Source organism: Populus trichocarpa, chromosome 1, assembly GCF_000002775.5.
Source record: "Populus trichocarpa isolate Nisqually-1 chromosome 1, P.trichocarpa_v4.1, whole genome shotgun sequence".
Lineage (NCBI taxonomy): Eukaryota > Viridiplantae > Streptophyta > Magnoliopsida > Malpighiales > Salicaceae > Populus > Populus trichocarpa.
The window spans coordinates 22,878,043-22,898,914 of record NC_037285.2 but is presented as its reverse complement, the minus strand read 5'-3'; the positions used below and the strand labels follow the sequence as shown (position 1 = coordinate 22,898,914).

General features: G+C 30.9%; 1 protein-coding gene across 1 annotated transcript; it reads right to left on the bottom strand.

The window, feature by feature from the left end:
* Nucleotides 1-3,396: 3,396 nt before the first annotated feature.
* On the bottom strand, nt 3,397-4,566 carry LOC7467960 (transcription factor SRM1). The gene is made up of 2 exons (XM_024606020.2): nt 4,093-4,566; nt 3,397-3,941 (listed from the first exon to the last, which is right to left on the bottom strand). The coding sequence occupies exons 1-2, from the start codon at nt 4,428-4,430 to the stop codon at nt 3,608-3,610; spliced, it is 672 nt and encodes a 223-aa protein (XP_024461788.1). The 5' UTR covers nt 4,431-4,566; the 3' UTR covers nt 3,397-3,607.
* Between the last annotated feature and the right edge of the window lie 16,306 nt (nt 4,567-20,872).

The window sequence follows — 20,872 nt, the reverse complement described above, 5'->3', positions numbered from 1 at the left end:
CTACTAATTAAAAGAACTTGCTTACTAAATAGATGATAAATTAGTATTTAATTAAACTAATACAGTTTGTTTTGTTTTGTTTCATGACTATAACTAATAAAAAGCCAGGTGGAGTAAAAAAATAGAATATAAATCGTTATATATATAAAAATAGATAGATTGAAAATCATAAATAAGAAAACCTGGGTTTATCACGAGTTATAACAGACAACCACTCTACTATTGCCTGCACTATGTGTACGGATTTTTGGATGCAAAAATATTATTCACGTGTGTTAATGTATTTTTATCAAGAGAAAAAACTATATGAGAATTTATTTAATGAGATTTGATCAACTTAATAGATTTAAAGACAACTAAATATTGATAAAAATATAATTTGAATATAAAAAAATTAAGATAATATTTAAAAAATATATATTAAAAGAACAATATATTAAATTTACTTTGATCAACCCAAGTTAATTGTCAAATCTGCTGTCCAGATCATGAGACCACAATAACTATATAGAAAACAAAGAAAAAAAATATCCAAGTCAATTGGCCTAACTTATAACTCAGGTCATAAGACCGTGATAACCCATAAAAAACAATATATATTTATATATGAACCCCAATTCTCAATCAATTCATTGTATAAAGATTAAACTAGAAAAAAATGACAAAAAATAACCTGAGTCAACTGAGATTAACCTGTTAAACTCGGATGAGAAAACTGAGATAACTCTATAGAAAGTATATAAAAAAAATTATAAATGTAAATTCCCAATCAACTCAATGTTGAATGATGAAATTAAAAAAAAACATTCAATTAAAAAAGAACAAAAAAAAACCTGAGTCAACCTGGCTAACCTGTAAAACTCACAACTCGGGTCATAAAATCACAATAACCCCATAAAAAGTAAATTAAAAAATAATTATGAAGCTTAATTTATGATCAATCTAGTATTGAATAATAAAATTAAAAAAAAATTAAAAATAGACTCAGGTTAACATGGTTAACTCATAAATTCTACGATTTAAATTATGAGATCGAGATAAGTTTATAAAAATTAAATAAAAATAAATTATAAAATTTAATATCTAGTAAATCTAATATTGAATGATAAAATTAAAAAAAAAAACTAAGTTTGAAAAAAAAATCTTTAAAAATTTAAGGATGTTGGAATTTCATGTTAATAAAAAAAGCTCCATTTCGAAGGTGAACCATACAGAAGAGAGCTACTGTACTGGCTTTTTTTTCCGGGTTTTTCGGGGGAGGTTGCTATCTTATAGATTCTAGATCCTAAAATGTCAAGGAATTTTAATATATTTTAAATAATAATAATAATAATAATTAATAATTTCGAAGTAGGATTCCCTTGTGTTTTTTTTTTTGTCTTTTTCTTCTTTCGGTAAATTCAGGAGTCAAAGGCCCAAAACCAAAAAAGTCACAATCTTACAGACAAGCTCACGGGGCAACCACCACATCAACCCAAAAAATTGGCCTAACTCCTTACACAAACTCCTGCTCTGGTGTTTTACTTCGGTTTCCATGGTGTGGAGATCACCTCCTGTGCTTTTGTTGAAATAGTAATTAAGTTGTAAGAAACGTGAAATCCCATGAATGACTTTCATCTGGTAAGAAAAATCAGAATGTAACTTGTGAGTTTCTTGTCGGTCCATTTGGAACTTGAATCTTAAAAATAGCAATGAAGCTAAACTAATATTATTGATTAAATAATATTTGATTACAACCTTGAAATAAAAGACACAAAGAGAGATAGACAAGACTTATCTTATCTTCCTATACTTTTATTTTAATTAAAATTATAAAGATTTACTCTAAATGTATAACATAGATGAATTTATTTTATATTTTTGTATTTTTTTCTTCAATTAAATATGATTTCATAGCTTCTATATGTATTTCTTTTATGTTGAAATATCAACCAAATTAAAAAAAATATCTAAGAGGCATCAGTGATACATTGTTCAGCAAGACACATAAAATTATAGATTGAAACAATATTTTTACTATTTTTCCCTCCATTCCAAAAATCCATGTCCTGGCTAGTAGGGGTATTATTGTCAATTCCATATGACCATTAATTATTATCAAATTAATTGGGTCAAATCAATCTTTCTTCCTTTTCAAGTACAATGTAATTACTAATTTAATCTTGACTAAAAAAAAGAAGAAAAACTAGCACTCCAGGTTTTTTGGTAGCACAATTAAATTATTTCATTCCCCTTGAAATTTCAAAAAACTTATACTGGGTTCAAGGGTATTAAAATCTTTTTAGTTTGGTTATTTTGTAATTCTTGGGTCTTTTTAGGGGCAACAAGGTCATTTGATGAAAAGAAAATTATTAAAAAGACGGTTAAGGGTGTGTGAACAGTTGCAAACAAGTTTTGGACGGCACGTGCGATGTTGTCCAGTAGCTGAAAAGTTACTTCTGAAGCGGCAACCAAATCATCTTAGCGACGGCCTCTCCATGATTGGGTGGTGTATGTGGTCTATATTCTTTGGTTTGGTGGGAATGACCTTTTCTTTTTCTCCCTCTCTTTTACTCAATTTTCATGCTAGCCCTTCATATTTTCAAAGCCACCATTCAATTATTATTTTTCTTAATATTTGATTTCTTTTCTTTTAATTACTATTTTTTTTATTTGAAATAATTTATAAAATTATAATTATTTTTCAATTTCATCCCTAATGGATTTTTTCAATCTGTCAAATTTTGTTTTCATTCTTTTTATTGCTATTTATTTTTATCTAATATGGTTTTTAAAATTAACTTTTTTATATAGTTTTATCCTCGAGTTTTTTTTCCCATCAAATTTGATCCTGATTTTTTTAATTGTTGTTTTTTTTTATCTTGAGATTTTTCTAAATTAATTTTTTGTTCATCTTTCAATATTAAATTAGTCAGGTATTGAGCTTTTTAATTGAGTCTGAGCCTAGAAGACAATCTAAATTTGGCTTTATTAAAAGAATTTTTTTAAATTAAATTAATTAATTTTATCTTTCAACATTAAACTGACATGGTATTAAGCTTATTGGTTAAGCTCGGATGTTGAATTTAATGAATTACAAGTTTGAAAGATCATCTCAAATTTTGATTTATTTTCTTTTTTAAGCTTATTTTTCTCGTGCTTGAACATTGTTTTGCCTTTTTTTTTAATTTTAGCTGCTTTTGATAAGATTTTTTTTTTGTTTTGAAAGGACCACGGTTTATTACAGTCTCTTTCAATTATCCAAAATTTAAATATTTTTTACTTATTTAAAAGCACTAGTATTACATGAAGATTTATTTTGGCACCAAAAAAAATGCTGGCGTCAGGCTAGTCCAATCTAAACGTAAGAGTAAGAGGTGCTTAATCCTTCGATTCCTTCCCCCATTTGTACTGCAATTTTTGTAATATTTTAAACCACACTTTCCTTTCCTTTTCCTTCTTTGTAAACTTCTTACACACGGTTGGGTTCTCCACTCGTTTCACAAACTAAATAAAAATCCCTAATTTCTTTTTTCATATCTCTAGTCCCTACTGGACCTTGCTTGCTGGTTGCTTCAGATTAGCCTACAAAGTCAAGTTTACAAGATATCCAACTCCTGTTCTTCAATCACATGGGAAATCCGAACCCTTGATAGGCTAGTGGGTTTCCTTGATCATGGAAAAAGTTTGCTGGGCGGCTCAGTGGTTCATCCACCGATTGGTCCATCAGCTCAAAATTCCAATTTGGATCATGACTGGTTTGTGCCATTGAATGGGTCGCATTAGTTGCAGTAATGTCATGTATGCTAGACCTTTTCTTTTCCTTCTTCACTGAGTTTAGACGAAGAAAATACTTCTGGGCATGACTGGCCACCTGTGTAGGTGTTCTTGACACAACTGCATTTCTTGAAATACTCCTCCAATCTCCCTTCCCATATTTTTGCAGTCCAATCAAGAACAGCCTGCCCAAAACCATAAACATCAGCACAAAATCAATTAATTACCATGAGATTGAATAGTTTTTCGACGGAGCATCTAGTTTCAATAACAATTACCATACTAGTTTTTTTCCAATTGCAAGAAAAGTAAGGAATCAACATGGCTAATTATTACCTGTGCTCTTCTTCTGTCCAAGGAGTTCCTTTCCTCCTCTCTGTATGCTCTCTCTCCTTTCCTGATCTAGACTCAGCAGCAGCACCACCCAAACTCGTAGTCGAGTCGCCCCACAACTCATCCTGATCATAAAGCGGCACCTCAACTCGTCCAGAGTCAATCTCCAAGACATCGTGAACCAAATCCTCGTAATGTTTCCTTACTTCACGCCAACTCTTTCCAGGAACATAGCTTGAAATCTTTTCCCACCGTCTTGGCGTTTCCTCAGGGAACAAAACAAGGGCCTGCTCGAATTGCTTGTCTTCTAGCCGAGACCAAGAGGAGAGATGGCTACTCATCGTCGATTATTAGTATTTGTCTGATGGATTTGTGTTCTTACTTCTAGCCTTGCCGCCGGCTTTTATGTCTGGAAATTTGAAGAGGGAGAGGGAGGGGTGAAACTGTTTGTTTGATTGTTTAAGGATTAACGTTAACTTTCGGCAAGCGCATATTTAACACGTTGTGTGTAATGTATTTGTTTGAGGAGATGCTTTTGCAGTTTGCTTTCTTGTTCAACGGGAGTGCGCTACACGTGTCTTTTTTCTTACGAACGTCGGCTGAGATTCTGTCGATTTGTCTGCATTTTCACTCTTTTACAAATTTTAGGCTTCGCAAGTACCAGATTCTAGATACTATACATGTACTTACAGCTGGATTTTTCTTTATTTAATTCTGATTTTAAATATATAAACTCATCATCATTATTATGTTTAAAATCATTGTTTAAACATAAAATTAAAAAAAAATTCATACGCTTTACTAAAAAATAAAATTCCAACTCCGTGCAATAAAATAAAATAAAAATAAATGATGGGGTATTTAAATAATTTAAATAAATAGTGTTTGACACCGTATTTTAAAAGTGCTTTTAAAAAATTTTGAAATTTTTTTATTTTTTATTTAAATTAATATGTTTTTGAAATTTTCAAATTATTTTGATATACTGATGTTAAAAATAATTTTTTAAAAATAAAATATTATTATTTTAATATATCTTGAAATAAAAAACACTTTGAAAAACAACCGTTGCCACACTCCAAAGAACAAGATTACCGCATGTTTTTCAATTATTCTTGAAATCAAGATAGTTAAGGCAGAGAATAAATGTCATCAGCTCTAATTTACTGTGAATGATATTTTTTTAAAATTTACAAATTAATTTATTCCTCTAATCTCATGATTTAAATGCGATTTGTGAGAAGAAGGTGAATCTAGACACCTCTAAGCAAGGATTTAATTATTGCAAACATTAAGTCAGGTGACTACAAGCAGGGAAATGTTCCATTAATTTTTACTGCTCTTTGATTTTGTTCTTGTTCTTAGCTATATCTATCTATTATCTAGTCATCCCATGGTGGCATATCTACGTGCTTGGAAAGCTGGAAAGAAGCTGTTTATTCAACCTCTGAGATTATCCAATTTCTTGACCTGATCACTTGCAATTCTTTAATTTTCCTCAAGAATCTCAGTCCAAATGTTCTCTTTTGAAATTCTACAGATGACCCACTTCGTCCTGGTTGCGGAAGAACAGTCTTAAATTAATATTCTTCAACTTGCAATTTGGATAAGATTGTGCATCTCTCTAGCTATCGGTCCAACCAACCAGAGATTCTGGCATTTAAATAATCCCTACATCCTGCTTGTGCTGATCCTTTGAATCGAGATGATGATCTCTTTATCAGTGATGAAAGCGACCACTGATCCTTTCTTAACTAAACTTTTCGCAGGAAAACGATGAGGGCTAACGCACCAACCTTATCTTGCTGACAAACAAAGTGGTTGTAAGTAAAACAAACTCAACAGATCAAAATTATTAAGGATGTTGTCTTTGCATCAACGCAATCAAATATATGTTGAAAACGACTAACACAAGATTAACAATATATATTAATATTAATGAAATAGATTGAAGATGAGACGAGCACTTGAGTATTTTGATCAACCCAGTTAACAACTGTTCTTGGAACACTTGTTAAAAATTGTTTACAGTGTGTTTTCAGGAGAGCGCGCGGAAGGTGAGAGGAATGGATTAGATGAATGGAGATATATGAGGGTAGAAAGTTACTAAAACTTCCATTGTTTGGAAGAAAAGAAAGAAAATGAGAGGAGAGGGAAGAAGAAATTATGAAAATTTTCCCGAGAGCCCCCAAAAATCAATTTCTCCGTCTTGAAGAGAAAGTGAGGGCAGGCAAAATGTGTAAAATTATTTTAATGAAGTTTTTGTATAATATGCCTCTTTTAATTTTGCCAAAATTAATATAGTAACATAACAAATATACTAAAAGTAAATGTAGTTTTAAACCATGGACCATGACTATTTTTCTCCTAAATCATATAACATTTGTCTTGACTAATAAGGTGATAGTGTCCTTTTGTTTTAAAATGAAAAATAAAAATACTAAAATATCTTTAGAGGAAAAAAAAATAATGTTTAGCGTATAAGGGTAGTTTTGATTTTTTAATTTTGGATGAACAATAAAATTACTTAAATGTCCTTAAAGTTACTTAAATGTCCTTAAAGTTAAAAATAAAAACTCTTCGGTCGAGGGTTATTTTTTACTTTTCAAGTTGATACTTTTTGTTGTTTATTGTGTTGTTAGGGTATTATGGTAATTTACACAAATTAATTAATATTATATTTTAAAAAGTTGCTGATGTGTTGGCGGCACTTGCACATTTTGATCCGTGTCGTCCAATGGTGGAACCTACTCTTCCGTCGTCTCTTTGGATGCACCACCATGTTTTTTCTATTATGGTGCGACGGGTGTCATCGGAGAGAGGATGATTTGTTGATGTTAGCCTTTCCCCCCTTCTTTTCTCTCCCCTCCTAAATTGCAAATTGGTCTTCTTGTTTTTTTTATATTTATACTTCGGTCCCTTTTCTTTTAATTTTTAATTTTTGTCCCTCGTTCTTTTGTAGAGGTTTTTTTCTTTCAATTTAGACCTTCAATTCAAATTTATATATATTATATTTTTAAATTTGATCCTTATTCTTTCGATTTCTTATTTTTTTTCCTTTGCTCCTTTATAAAAGTTTTATTGGTTTTCAATTTTACCCTTCAATCCAAGTTTGTGTTGTGTTATTATTTTTAGTTTGGTCCTCATTCTTTTATTGTTTTTCTTTTTGTTGGAGTTATTTTTTCTTTTAAATTTAACTCTCCAATAAAAAACTTGTGTCTTTTTTCTTTTAATTTCTTAGTTTTGTCATTGTTCCTGTTATAAAAGTTTTATTTCATTTTAATTTAGTCATTCAATTATAATTTGTCATGTATTCTTTATTTTTTTTTTAATTTGATCCCTATTCTTTTAATTTTTATTTTTTTTCACTTATCCCTATTATAAAAAATTTATTAGTTTTTTAATTTCATTATTCAATCCAAGTTTATGATGTGTTGTTGTTGTTGTTGTTTAATTTGGTGTTCATTATTTTATTCTCTCTTTTTTTGTTGGGATTATTTTTATTTTAAATTTAACCCTCCTCAAAAACTTTTAATTGCCCTCTAATTTATTTTATTTTGATTTTCACCCTCATTCTTTTAATTACAATTTTTTATTTTAGATCATTTTGCATTGTTAATTTATTTTCCCTATTTTATTTTTCAGTGTTCAATTTGCTAAGGATTATGGTTCACCATTTTTCTATATATGATGCTTTCGATTTAATGACCGGGTCATGAGTTTGAAAAGTTGGTGTTAGTCGACATCTTTTTTTAGTTTTTTTATTTCATCATTCAGCATTAGTTTTTTTTTATTTAAAATTAACTCTATGGTTTTCTTTGATTTTTTTTCTATCGAGTTATCTCGATCTTATGACGTGGGCCATGAGTTTTGCGGGTTACCACTGGCTGGCTCACCTCTTATTACCTAGATTACATGTCTATTGCACTACCTGGAGTTGACTCAAACCTTTTTTTATCCGATTTTGTGCCTCCATGAATTTTTTCCCCATTGTTTTGTCTTTTTTTTTAAGGATCTGTTTGTTTGCTATTGATGCTTATTCTTTTATCATCTAATTGAAATTAAACCAACTTATTAAACTCGATTTCTCTTATTTGTTTTGAAACGTGCTTGTGATACGTGAATATTAGTTTTTGCAAGGAAAAAAATTTAGATCTGCAGCATAGCACGGACCTATGCCTAGTAAAAACATATATTTCATGCCTTTTAAAGGACCATAAAGTACCCATTAAAAAAAAAGAAATGGAGAAATAATTGTGCACACAAACTCAGTGCATTGTGGATAAGAATAACGCAAATATTATTTTGTCCTGTTTAAAAAAACTCATTTACACAACCTCTAGGGGTAGAATTGTAATTGCACAAGGACCAAACAATCATTATCATTTTGATTAAGGTCTAAGATGTCTTTTTCTTTTTTGATTGTACATTGTAACGATGAAGATGCCCTTGAAATACAAAAAATCCTACATATAATATTAGGGCAGTTTTATCTTTCTCTTTAAAAAAGAAGTAAATTTACTTTTTTGCCTTTTGAAACAAATATATTTTTGTAAGTATTGGGTCAAGACAGGGGTGGATTCGGTTTTTGATTTGAAAACCAACCATAAATTTACCTGTCACCCCTTCAATCCAAAAATTTTAAACTAGGGTCTAAGAGCTTATTTATCTTTTCAATGTGGTCATTTTATAGTTATGGGGTCAAGACAAAGACAATTTGATTTTTGTTTTAAAAAATAATATTTAAAGAAGAAAATTTGTTGGCGCGTTCTGTTCACGCACTAGCGTGTTAAGCCACTCCACACACTTTAGGCTGTGTGCGCGGAGGGTTTAGGTGGTGGAAATTTCTCATTTGTGGCGGCTTTAGAAAGATCACAACGTCCTCTTCCAAATAAGGTGGCGTGTGTAGTGGTGCTCTGATAACATTTTATTTATTTATTTTTATGTGTTTGCCTTGTAAAGCATGTTGTCCATTCAGAAACTTCATGTTTTTCTCTTATCTTGTTTTGATAATTGATTTGGTCCTCTTGTTTTTTATTGTATGATTTTTTTTTAATTTCTTTTGTAAACTTTAAATTTCTTTTCAATTTCACCTTTGATTTAAATGTTATATTTCCTTCTATTTTATCATAGTTTTAGGTTAGGTCCTTATTATTCTGATTTTAGGTTTTTGTTTTGATGTTTTTGTGAAATATTTGTTTTTTTTTTCAATTTTACCCTTGAATCAATGAATGTTATTTCCCTATTTATATAAAATTTAATTTTATTCAATTTTATCCTCTAATAGTGGAATGTTATTTTTCCTTTTTTTTTCGTTTTGATTTTGGATTTAATCATTTTTCTTTTGATTTTGGGTTTTTGTTTAGTGTTCTCTTTTGAAATGCTTTATTTTTTTTAATTTCACCTTTAAATCAATGAATGTTATTTACCCCCATTCATTTTTTGTTTAGCATTTAATCCTCATTTTTTCATATTATTTTTTTAGAGAGGGGGAGGGGGGGTTATCAAATTGAGTTTTTTTTCATTTTCATTCTCTAACATTGAAATGTTATTTTTTCTCTTATTTGTTTTGGTTTTAGATTTGATCATTTTTCTTTTGATTTTAGATTTTTTTACTTGATTTTTTTTTTGTAAAATGTTTTTTTTTTAATTTCATTATTGAATCAATCAATATCTTTTTCACAATGATCTTTTTGTTTAGCATTTGGTCCTCATTTTTATATTACTATTTTTTTGGGGGACTTTTGTCAAATTATTATTTTTTTAATTTCATTATTTGATAAAGTTGGTTGTGAATTGAGAGTCGTGGTTGTCGCTAATAGAGCTGTATTGGGTTCATGATCGAGGTGGCGAGTTTGAAAGGTTGATTCAAGTGATATTGGTATTTTTTATCCTTCAATACTTTGCATTTTATCATTTTTCATGTTTCTTTAAAAATTATCATGGCCTTATGCATAGGCTGGATTCCGACAAGTAAACTCAGCTTTGCTTGGGTTATTTATTCCCCTTTTATTTTTTTTATTTTCTTTGTGATGCCCTTAGTTAGATTGAAATGTATTTTTATTGTCTTTTTTCTTTTTAATTAACTTTTTTTTTTAACCATGATCACTCCTTTTTGTTTCTTTGTTCAATGCATCTTGTGTAATGAGATAAGACATTCTTATTCGACCCAACCGGGTCTATGAGTCAAATCCCTACTTTTTCTTGCTTTTTTTAAACTAAGTTTGTGATCTCTTGATGTTTTTTAATGCTAAGATTTTTTTTCCTAACCCGTGGCGTAGTGCGAGTCATGGATTAGGTCAAATTGATTTCACATGTAAGCATTTGTGACATGTAATGGCTATGATTTGGGTTTTTTTTAGCATTTGGGTTATTTATTACTGAGTTTTACTATATCAATGTCTTTTCTAGTTCAACTTGAAACCTAGTCCAAGCCAAGCTTTGGGTCATGGGTTTCCAAAATCAACCTGTTGATAGTGTTTGATATTGTAGTAGCAGTTGTTTTTTAAAGTGTTTTTTGCTTGGAAATGCATCAAAATAATTTTTTTTTTTTACATCAATACACCAAAATGATCTAAAAATACCAAAAAAATTAATTTGAAGCAAAAACTTTTTTTTTCAAAAATACGGTGCTATCACAAAAACAAACACCGTCTAAATTCTAAGATCGATTTTAATTATGACAATATTGTTTTTATTTTATTTTATTTTAAATCTGGGTTAAATGAGAATGATGAACTAGTAATTGGACAAATCATACACAGATCTGGGCAATAAATTGGACATTTTTATAGGCAAGTTATGCTCGTAAATTTGGATGATTCAAACCTAAAATCAAAATTGAAATTGATTTTTTTTACGACACGTGTCAAGTTCTTAGTTTTTGTTCTTTATTAGAGATTATAAACAAGGATCAAAAAAGAAAACAAGACTCTGGAAAAACTTTGAACGCACAAAATGATTTTTTTAAAATAATTATATACGGTAGGGAATATTGAATTGAAAAGCGGGAAATTATGTAGTGTTTTTTAGTTTGTCTTTCTTACTATTTTACTAGAACTATTTTCATCAATCATCGTGCATTTGGCTACATATATGTCATTTTCAATTCTTTTTGGGTTATATGATATAAGAGTTCTTTTTTATATTTTTTTTTTCAATTTAAAAATTTTATTTTATTTTATTTTATTTTTCTATTCAGAAATATTAAACTTTCTTAGTTTTTTCTATTCGAATGGAATGATTTTCCTATTCGTTGTTAATAAGGTTTTTTAATTTTCAATTTTAATAACTTTTCATAAATAAAAATTAAGTGCTTTAAGAAACTTCTATTTTCTTGGTTTTTTAGATTTTTGTTATGAAAAGCCTATAGCAATTATAAATAAATATTGCAATAGAAGAGAAATTAAAAAGAACATAAGATTTAACATGGTTTGACAACGTGCCTATATCCATAAGAGCGATGGGCTTTTATTTTCACTATATCAAAATAAGATTACATGATATGTATTTAAAGTAGACCCTAAACCGTCTAAGAAATCCTATCCGTTTAACGAGCATTAATAATTTTTTCATAATACCCCTTTATCGTACTGCGGGGGCATTGCCCCTACACCCCAAACTTTTTCAAGCAACAATTCACTAGAAGAAACCAATTCCATGATCATATGAAGCCTTACATCTATGTACTTGGTCCTTGCATAATACACCTGATTCTTTGCCAAGTAAATGACACTTTGTCTGTCATAAAACAACTGCACTCTACCTTACTGAATGCCCAGCTCTTTGACCAAACTTGTACACCACAAGACTTCATTGGCAGCCTCAACCACTACCATATATTCTGACTCAGTAGTAGATAATGCAATTAGAGAGTGAACCATAGACTTCCAATAAATAGGTCCTCCAATCAAAGTAAATACATAATATATGGTAGACCTCCTATCATCCAAGTCCTCTGCATAGTCTCCATCTACATATCATATAATTAAAGGATTACCCTATTGTTTACTAAACATGATATCATAGTTTGTATTACCCTTCAAGTATTTGAAGATCCACTTGAATGCATCTCAATGTTGTCGTCTTGGATTTAATAGAAACTTGCTCACCACAGTGACTGAGTGTGCCAAATATGGTTTTGTACAGACCATAACATACATTAAAAACCCTACTATACTGGCATAAAAGGACCTTTGACATGTCTTTCACTTCATCATTTGTCCATGGGCATTATGCAATAGATAATCTGAAATGATTCACTAAAGGTATACTAAATGGTTTTGCATTATCCATGTCGAACCTTTCCAACACTTTCTTAACATAGCTATGCTGAGATAACTATAATCTCCAGGTAGCTCTATCTTTATGAATATCCATCACAAGAATCTTCTTAGCAGTACCAAAATCTTTCATGTTAAATTCTCTACTCAACAAAGTCTTCAACTTGTTGATCTCACATCTTTTGTATCCAATCCTAATTATATAAGAGTGAAGTCGCCTGGACCACTACCTCAAAAATTATTTTAGTCCATAAAATGATTTCCTTAATTTACAAACCAAGTGTTCTAGTCCAGGTTGACTAAATTCTTCTGGTTGTGCTATGTAAATTTCCCCCCTCAAATCACCATGGAGAAAAGATGTCTTGACATCCATCTACTCTAACTATATATATCAAAATGTGCTATAAAGCTTAACACTACCCTGATGGAAGTATATCTAACTATAGGGGAAAATATCTTATCTTAGTCAACCCCTTTTCTTTTGTGAGTAACTCTTTGCTACTAGATGAGCTTTGAACTTCTCACTTTTATTTTTTTATATTGCTTGTTTCTTCTTGTACACCTATTTGCACCCTATCACCCTCTTTCTTTCTAGAAGTTCAATCAACTCTCATGTCTAGTTCTTATATAGAGATTCATTTTCTTCCTATATAGAACCTATATACCCATATATTTACTTTTATCTTCGTTGTGTAATGCCTCTTGAAAAGTAGTAGAATCTCTATTACTAGTAACAAGTGTATAAAAGACCATATCTTCAAAACTATACCTGATGGATGGCCTGATAATGTGTTTAGGCCTACCTAAAGCTATATTGTCATGTTGCTGATCTTCTGAACTATAACTCCCTGAATTGTTAATGGTTTTTTTTCTTAATATGACTATCTAGCTCTACATGTACCTCATGGGCATTGTTGCTGCAATTTTCTACCACATGTTTCTTTTCTTCTTGAATACGCTGCAACATGCCTTTTTTTATTTATAAAAAACTACATCTCTATTGATAACCATCTTGTTTGCCTTTAAATCCTATAGCTTGAAACCTTTTAACCCTTTTTGATACCCCAAAAAAGATATATTATCTAGACTTCACATCAAGCTTTGACCTCTCATCATTAGAAACATGCATATAGGTTGGACATCTAAACACTCTCAAACCAGAGTAGTCTAATAGATTGTCTGTCTATACCTATTATGCTACTTTTCCATTTAATGTTATTTTAGGTGACTTGTTAATAAAGAAACATGCTTTATTCATTACTTCTACCTAAAAGTTCTTAGCAAGCCCTACATTCAACCTAAGACACTTTGCTTTTTCATCTATATTATGTTCATCCTTTCCGCTACACCATTTTGTTGTGGTATCTTATATACTATGAAGTGCCTTTTGATCCCCTGCTACTCATTCAACTCCATAAACTTCTAGTCTGTGTATTTAGTACCATTTTCTGACCTGAGTCATTTGGTTTTCCTTATTGTCTGGTTTTTTACTTTTCTTTTCCATACCTTGAACTTATCAAACTTTTTTAAATTATTTCGTATAAAGTGCACTGAAACCTTTCATGAATAGTCATAAATAAAAATCATGAAATTCATATATCCTTTACGTGATGCTGCTCTTATTGAACCCCTAACATCTGTATGAATATAATCAAGAATCTCCCTTTTCTTGTGTGTGGTTGTCTTAAACTACACCTTATTCTATTTTCTAAGAACATAATACCTACAAAAATCAAGTTCGCATGTTTTGAAACCCTTCAATAGACTCTTCTTATGAAGCTTCATCATTTCACGCTCACCTATATGGCCTAATCGCATTTTTTTGCATTGGGCTCTTCCATTAACTGATATAAATAATCAGTTAGTCTACCATAATTCTCTTGACAAGAAGATAAGAAGATGGCTCCATGTGCTCTGATTTCTTATTTGGATTCCGATCTGAGAGCACTACCGAAGTGTTTCAAAGAAGGTTATCCTGACGTAGGTTTGCTTTTGGCTTAGATCAACCTAAGTTAAATGAAGTCTCCATCGCCCCCTTCTTACTTAAATAACATTCTGTGGTTTTGAGTTCCCTTTGCCATTCTTCTCCGAAGTTGGTGTGCCATAATACTGTGTTATTTAACTCAGATTGTACGACTTTAGCTCCACCTACAACTATGGTACCTAATAGTTTATAAATACTTCCTAACAATCTATTTCCTTTCATCATTGTCATAACACTTTTACTCACCTTCAGTACTTCACCTTCAAACTTGAAACTGAACTTTTTATGGTCTAAAATGCCTAATGAAATCAAATTCTTCCTCAAATCTAGTATACGTCTAACATTACATAAAGTTTTAACAATACCATCAAACATTTTAATTTTGATATTCTTATTTCAACAAATTTATATGGATTATCATTACCCATTAGAACAAAACCAGAATTGATTAACTTGTAGGTGTCTAACCAATCTTTACTGGGTTTTGTGTGATAAGAACATGTTGAATCAAATATCAAAAAATTTATAAGATGATCTAAATTCGATGGAATAGAAAGTATGTCTCTGTCACCACTTTCTGGGTTTTCTTCCACTATATTCGTGAACTTTAATGACCTTCTTTGTTCTCTGTATCTTTTTTTTTCTTTAGACATTCTTGTTTTATGGGCCTTATTTTTCAACACTTATAACATTTTTTGTCCTTTCTCTTCCTGGATTTGGACCAGCTTTGTTGTTCCTTGATTCGTTCCGGGACTTGTTTCTCCCATGCTTCTGATCACTCCTCACCACCAACCCTTTGCCTTGTGAGTTTTTATCACCACTATTCTTCCTTAGATTAAAGCTTAATAGGGAACTTGTGATCTATTCTAATATGAGAGTTTCTTTCCCTCACATCAGAGTTGTAACCAAAATTTTATATGTAGAAGTAGATAGGGAATTCAGTAACATCAATACCTTGTCTTTATCCTCGAACTTCACATAAATTTGCTTCAAATCACTAATGATATGATTGAACATATTGATATGTTGATTCAAATATATGCCCTTTGACATCTTAAGACCAAGAAGTTTTTGTTTAAAATAAGGTTTGTTTGACAATGACTTGAACATATACTAACTTTCTAATTTTGCCTAAATTGACACCAATGATTCCTCATCCATGACATGATACATTATGTCATCATCTAGACAAGTCCTAATAGTTGCCACAACCCTTGCTTCTAGTTCCTACCGATCTATATGATTCATGCCTTTTAGTTGTTTTTCATATAACGTCTTCATCATGCCCTGATGCACCAACAAATCATTCACTTTCCTCTATCATAATCTAAAATTACCTGATCCATCAAACGTGATCATGACGAACTTTGCAAAAGAAATCCAAGAAAGGTAGATGTTGTTGTTCCTCTTCGCTTCACTTAGTACGCCTTGCTCCCCTCGTTTTACTCCACTTTAGCATCTGTATATAAGCCAAAAACAACAACATTTTTTTCTTTATAAACAAATCTACCAGTTACATCATAATTTTTTTTTTATTAAATTAGCTTATTTTCCCATTTGTTTAAAAAATATTTCTATTCAACTACGAGTTTTAAATATGAAAAAAATAGTTAGTTTTAAATCTGATTATTAAGAAATAAATTTTTTGGGTATTTTTAATTTAATTTACTTTATTTTTTGTTTAAATATATCCTATTTGTTCGGGTCTCTAGTCAATTTTATTTTATTTTCGTTTCTCATTTTAACTTTAATTTATCTTATTCCTTCCCTTTTATTTTTATCCAAAAAATGCGCATAAACACCCTAATTTCACTCTTCTATATCTTAACATAGGCTTATTAAAAAAAAAAAGGTTTTAAGACCACTTTAGATGTGTTAGATGTTTATCCTCTTCTAGCCATATCGGGATCAATTTCTTAGAGCTATATCCACCATTGGATTCCTTGTCGACCAACCACCCATCGGATCATCATAATTAAACCCCAACCTTGGTCATTAATTCCACTTTAAAATAACACAAGTTACCTATGTGTTTCACTTCAGAAATATACATAAAACATAAAGAAGCATTAAGACATGTGTGAATAAAATAAATTATGATATGGTAATTCATTTCCTGGATAAGAAATCCTTAATCAGACCAACTTAGCTGGACGATCCGAGACCTAGACTAATCCAGATTGAAGATTAAATAAATTAAAAAACAGACCCAACCTAACTCAATAAAAAACTTAAATTAACTTGTGATCTAGGATAAAAAAATAGGTCAAAATTTATTGATTTTTTTTTTTATCATTCCAACTATTTTGATACTATTTAAAAAGAAAAAAATTTAGATTAATCCACACGGTTTGATCCTTTAAACTCATAACATTTATAATTAAAATTAAATATTTGTTTGGTAGTGTGATTAGTGTTGCGTTTTGCCCAACCACATCACTAAAAACCATTCAGTTAATTTCTGATGTGTGGTTTGGTAATCCCCCCATAAAAAAATGTGTTTTGAACTATGTTTTCTTTGTATTTAGAAAAGTAAAAAAGTGTAGCTTTTCATTTATGAGAAATCTATTTCTTATTTACCGTTATAAACTCATTAATCCATTTAACAAAAATACCCTTATCTCCTTTAAATCACTAAAGCATATGAGAAATTACTCATCTCCCCTAGAGCTTGTATTGTTTTCCATTAGAGTTAAACCTCGCATGTAGCTGCCAAGGAGATCTGCATATTAAGAAGATATTTGCTTCTTGTCAAAAACGATCAATGAGATCTAGTTAAGTTTTCCATGGATCTAACCAACTTCTTGGTTACAAAACACACAAGCGCTCTGATTTTGCAGAGGTTGAAGTATTGATAATGAAAATGGAAGTGACTCCAGCAGAGGTTGTAAAAGACCTCATGAAGAATGAAGATGTTGATACTGTGCCTTCATGGATCGTTGGATTTCTAGAAGGAAAAAGGTAATGAAAAACAAACAATCTGATGTTGAAGAATAAAAGAAAGTGGTGAAAATCAGAAAGCAAAATTGGTCTAGAAATCCTGTTGCGTCTCTTGTTCTTGAATAGCTTATTGTATGAAGTACATGTTCTGCAATGTAAATCCCGAAAAACATAATATAAAAACGCTGGATTAAATTAAAGGAAACAAACTAAACTAAAAGGGAGTGGGGGCAAAACGAATACACTTGAAGAAAATAGGGCCTAAATGCAAATAAGAATAATTATAGAGCATAAGTACTCCTCTTCTCACTAAAAAAAACAGATCTGCAGATAACATAAAGAAAGAAAAGAGAGAGTTTTTATTTTCATTTTTACAATCGAGAGAGAACTACCAAAATTTCAAAAAGAAACCCATCCAAGATTAAGGGTTATAGGTAGAATAAACACTGGTGGGAAAGAGATTAACAAGAGAAATTGAACAAGAGGAGAAGAGGGGAGGGCTGGCTGTCATTAGAAAGAAAAGGAGGGATCGAAACCTTGATTTTGTATCGGGTAAGGTATTCTAAACCTGCTCTTATGAGTCATTTCAAGTCGATTATGAATTGATGCCTGGATGTTAATTTATAGATTTGAGTTCTTAGACTTGAATTAAGGAAAAAAAGTATAAGTTGCTAAATTAAAGAACTTCATGTGCTATATGTAAATGGAAAGATTGACGAATCCGGACAGTTTCATCTCTTGACTTTCAGAGAGATTTCGAGTAGGAGGAGGAAGGAATTAGGATCAAGTTCCTCATAGAAATTGTAGGTTTGGATGTTGGCTAACTAATGAAATTGGTCTTGCTCAATTTGAAGTTATAGAACTCCAGCTATGGGTCACTAACCGAGACTGGGTCATGACAGACCCTATAGGGTAGTAGGTCTGGTTCGTTGATGAGAAATTTTGACTGTCTTAGAGGTAGAACTGGGTTCTCCTTCCTCAAAGAACTTGTAGCCTCATGTTTTAGCTTTCCAACAAGATAAATCTCGCTTGAATCGAAGTTCTATAACTCAAGATATAGTTAAAAATCTGAGGAGAGGTCGGAGAGTAACAGTTCAAAAATGAGACAGTAACAGTTCAAAAAAATGAGACAGTAACGGTTCAAAAAAAAATGAGACAGTAACAGTTTAATATTTAGACAGTAATAGTTCAAAAATGAGACAGTAACGGTTCAATATCTAGACAGTAACAGTTCAAAAATGAGACAGTAACGATTCAATATCTAGACAGTAACAGTTCAAAAACGAGACAGTAACAGTTCAAAAAAATAAGATAGTAACGGTTCAAAAATGAGACAGTAACAGTTCAATATCTAGACAGTAACAGTTCAAAAATGAGACAGTAACGGTTCAATATCTAGACAGTAACGATTCAAAAACGAGACAGTAACAGTTTAAAAAATGAGACAGTAACAGTTCAAAAAAATGAGATAGTAACGGTTCAATATCTAGACAGTAACAGTTCAAAAAATGAGACAGTAACAGTTCAAAAATGAGACAGTAACGGTTCATTATCTAGACAGTAACAGTTCAAAAATGAGACAGTAACAGTTCAATGTCTAGACAATGACAGTTCGGGATTTAAACAGAAATGGTTAATATATATATATTAATATATATATATATTAACCATTTCTGTTTAAATCCCGAACTGTCATTGTCTAGACATTGAACTGTTACTGTCTCATTTTTGAACTGTTACTATATATATATATATAAGGAATGATAACTGTGGTTGGACAAAGAATGACAATATTAATGGGTGAAATGAGAAAAACATAAAATATTAAGAAATGACTGAAAGAAAGACTTATTGGTTGTTGATATGATTATAATAAAACATATCCTTGGGTGAGGAAAATTTATGAGATAAACCTGTGAATTGCAGGAGGGATGTGGTGCAGCAGCAGCAGGGGAGCACGAGTAGAGCTTCTATTGCAGGTAGGTGAATTGCACCTATACTTCCTAGTTAATTCCATGATTTATTTATATTACCAATGTGAAATATGAATTACTGAATGTATGTGTATTCAAGTTGAAAACTTGTTGTGTGAATTGCTAAATGATGAATTTATCACCGGCAAAAGAAATATGAGAAGTGCGATTTGAGGTGTAAACTAGCATACATTTAATGTATGTTAGGATCCCGGGTAAGGGGATCACCATGTATTGGCTAGCATACATTTAGTGTATGTTAGGATTCCGGGTAAGGGGATCACCATGTATTGGTAGCATACATTTAGTGTGTAAGAGGATCACCATTTATGGACTAGCATACATTTAGTGTATGTTAGGATCCCGGGTAAGGGGATCACCATGTATAAACTAACATACATTTAATGTATGTTAGGATCCCGGGTAAGGGGATCACCATGTATTGACTACCATACATTTAGTGTATGTTAGGATCTCGGGTAAGGGGATCACCTTGCATTGACTCCTATGGGGTGATGATGATGATGCCAGTGAAATTGGTATCGGTATTGTTATAAGTAAGAATAATCATGGTTGATCTCATAAAGTCTGGAATGAAGGTTGAAAGTGGCAGAGGGAACAGTTATTAATAGTTGAATAAGGAAGAGATTCTAATAGAAACGAGAAGGGAGAAGCGAATGAACTATGAATGCAATTTACCCTGTTGAAATTGTTAGATATTCGTGTTGTTATATTTATTGTAATATTCACCTTTCAATAATATGTATTTTGTTTCAGGATCATCACATGCACGATAGAAGTAGACCCTATTCCCTTCTTGTAATCTAGGTTCTAGGGAGTATACCCTTGTATTTTGGTAAACATAAAAACGTTTGTATAACTTAATTGGTATAATTAATGTTTGAACTTGATCGAATGAATTTAATCATGCAGTTCATATAACCATATTTCATGTCTATGTATTTATATTCATTTATTTTTATCCATCCATAATGATATTTGTTATATAATGCATATCATAAATATTGTGGTTGATAGGTGTGAGTATAAGTGTGGAATTGAAACCCAAGATGATTGGGTCGAGAATTAAGTTATGAGATACGAGCTATTAGAAGTGTAACAGATTCCATGACAATAACTTGGGACCTTCCGGTATAGGAGGGACTCCGTTGAAATGTCGGTAGATTTTAATACGAAGACCATGAATATATATATATATATACAAAAAAATTAATTAATTACTCTGTTTTTCCGATTGGGATGAGATTGTCGTTTTATCTCGGAATGGAGGATGTTACATGCAATATATTAAAAAAAGAGAGTAAGAAACAGTTTATCCTCCATTGATTTCTTTTCAAGCCTCGAGTCACCATGAAGTTTCCTGAACTTGAAGGTGCCAAATTGAAAAAGTATAGCATATTTGCACAGTAATGTGTGGTTTATAGTTAGGACATGTATAAATAATAATAATAATAATACTTACATTACTTGGACTAACTTTGCAATTGATACATTTATTATTAGTATTTTTTTTAACTAGGACTTTAATATTTTTTTGCTATATTTATTATGTATTAATAATCACTTTTATATAATTTGAAGTA

Bases quoted from the DNA above. Each gene is read 5' to 3' on its own strand.
- LOC7467960 (XM_024606020.2), bottom strand. From the start codon at position 4,430: ATGAGTAGCCATCTCTCCTCTTGGTCTCGGCTAGAAGACAAGCAATTC. The intron at 3,942-4,092 runs GTAATAATTAGC...GGTTTTGGGCAG, and splicing joins TGGACAGAAGAAGAGCACAG to GCTGTTCTTGATTGGACTGC.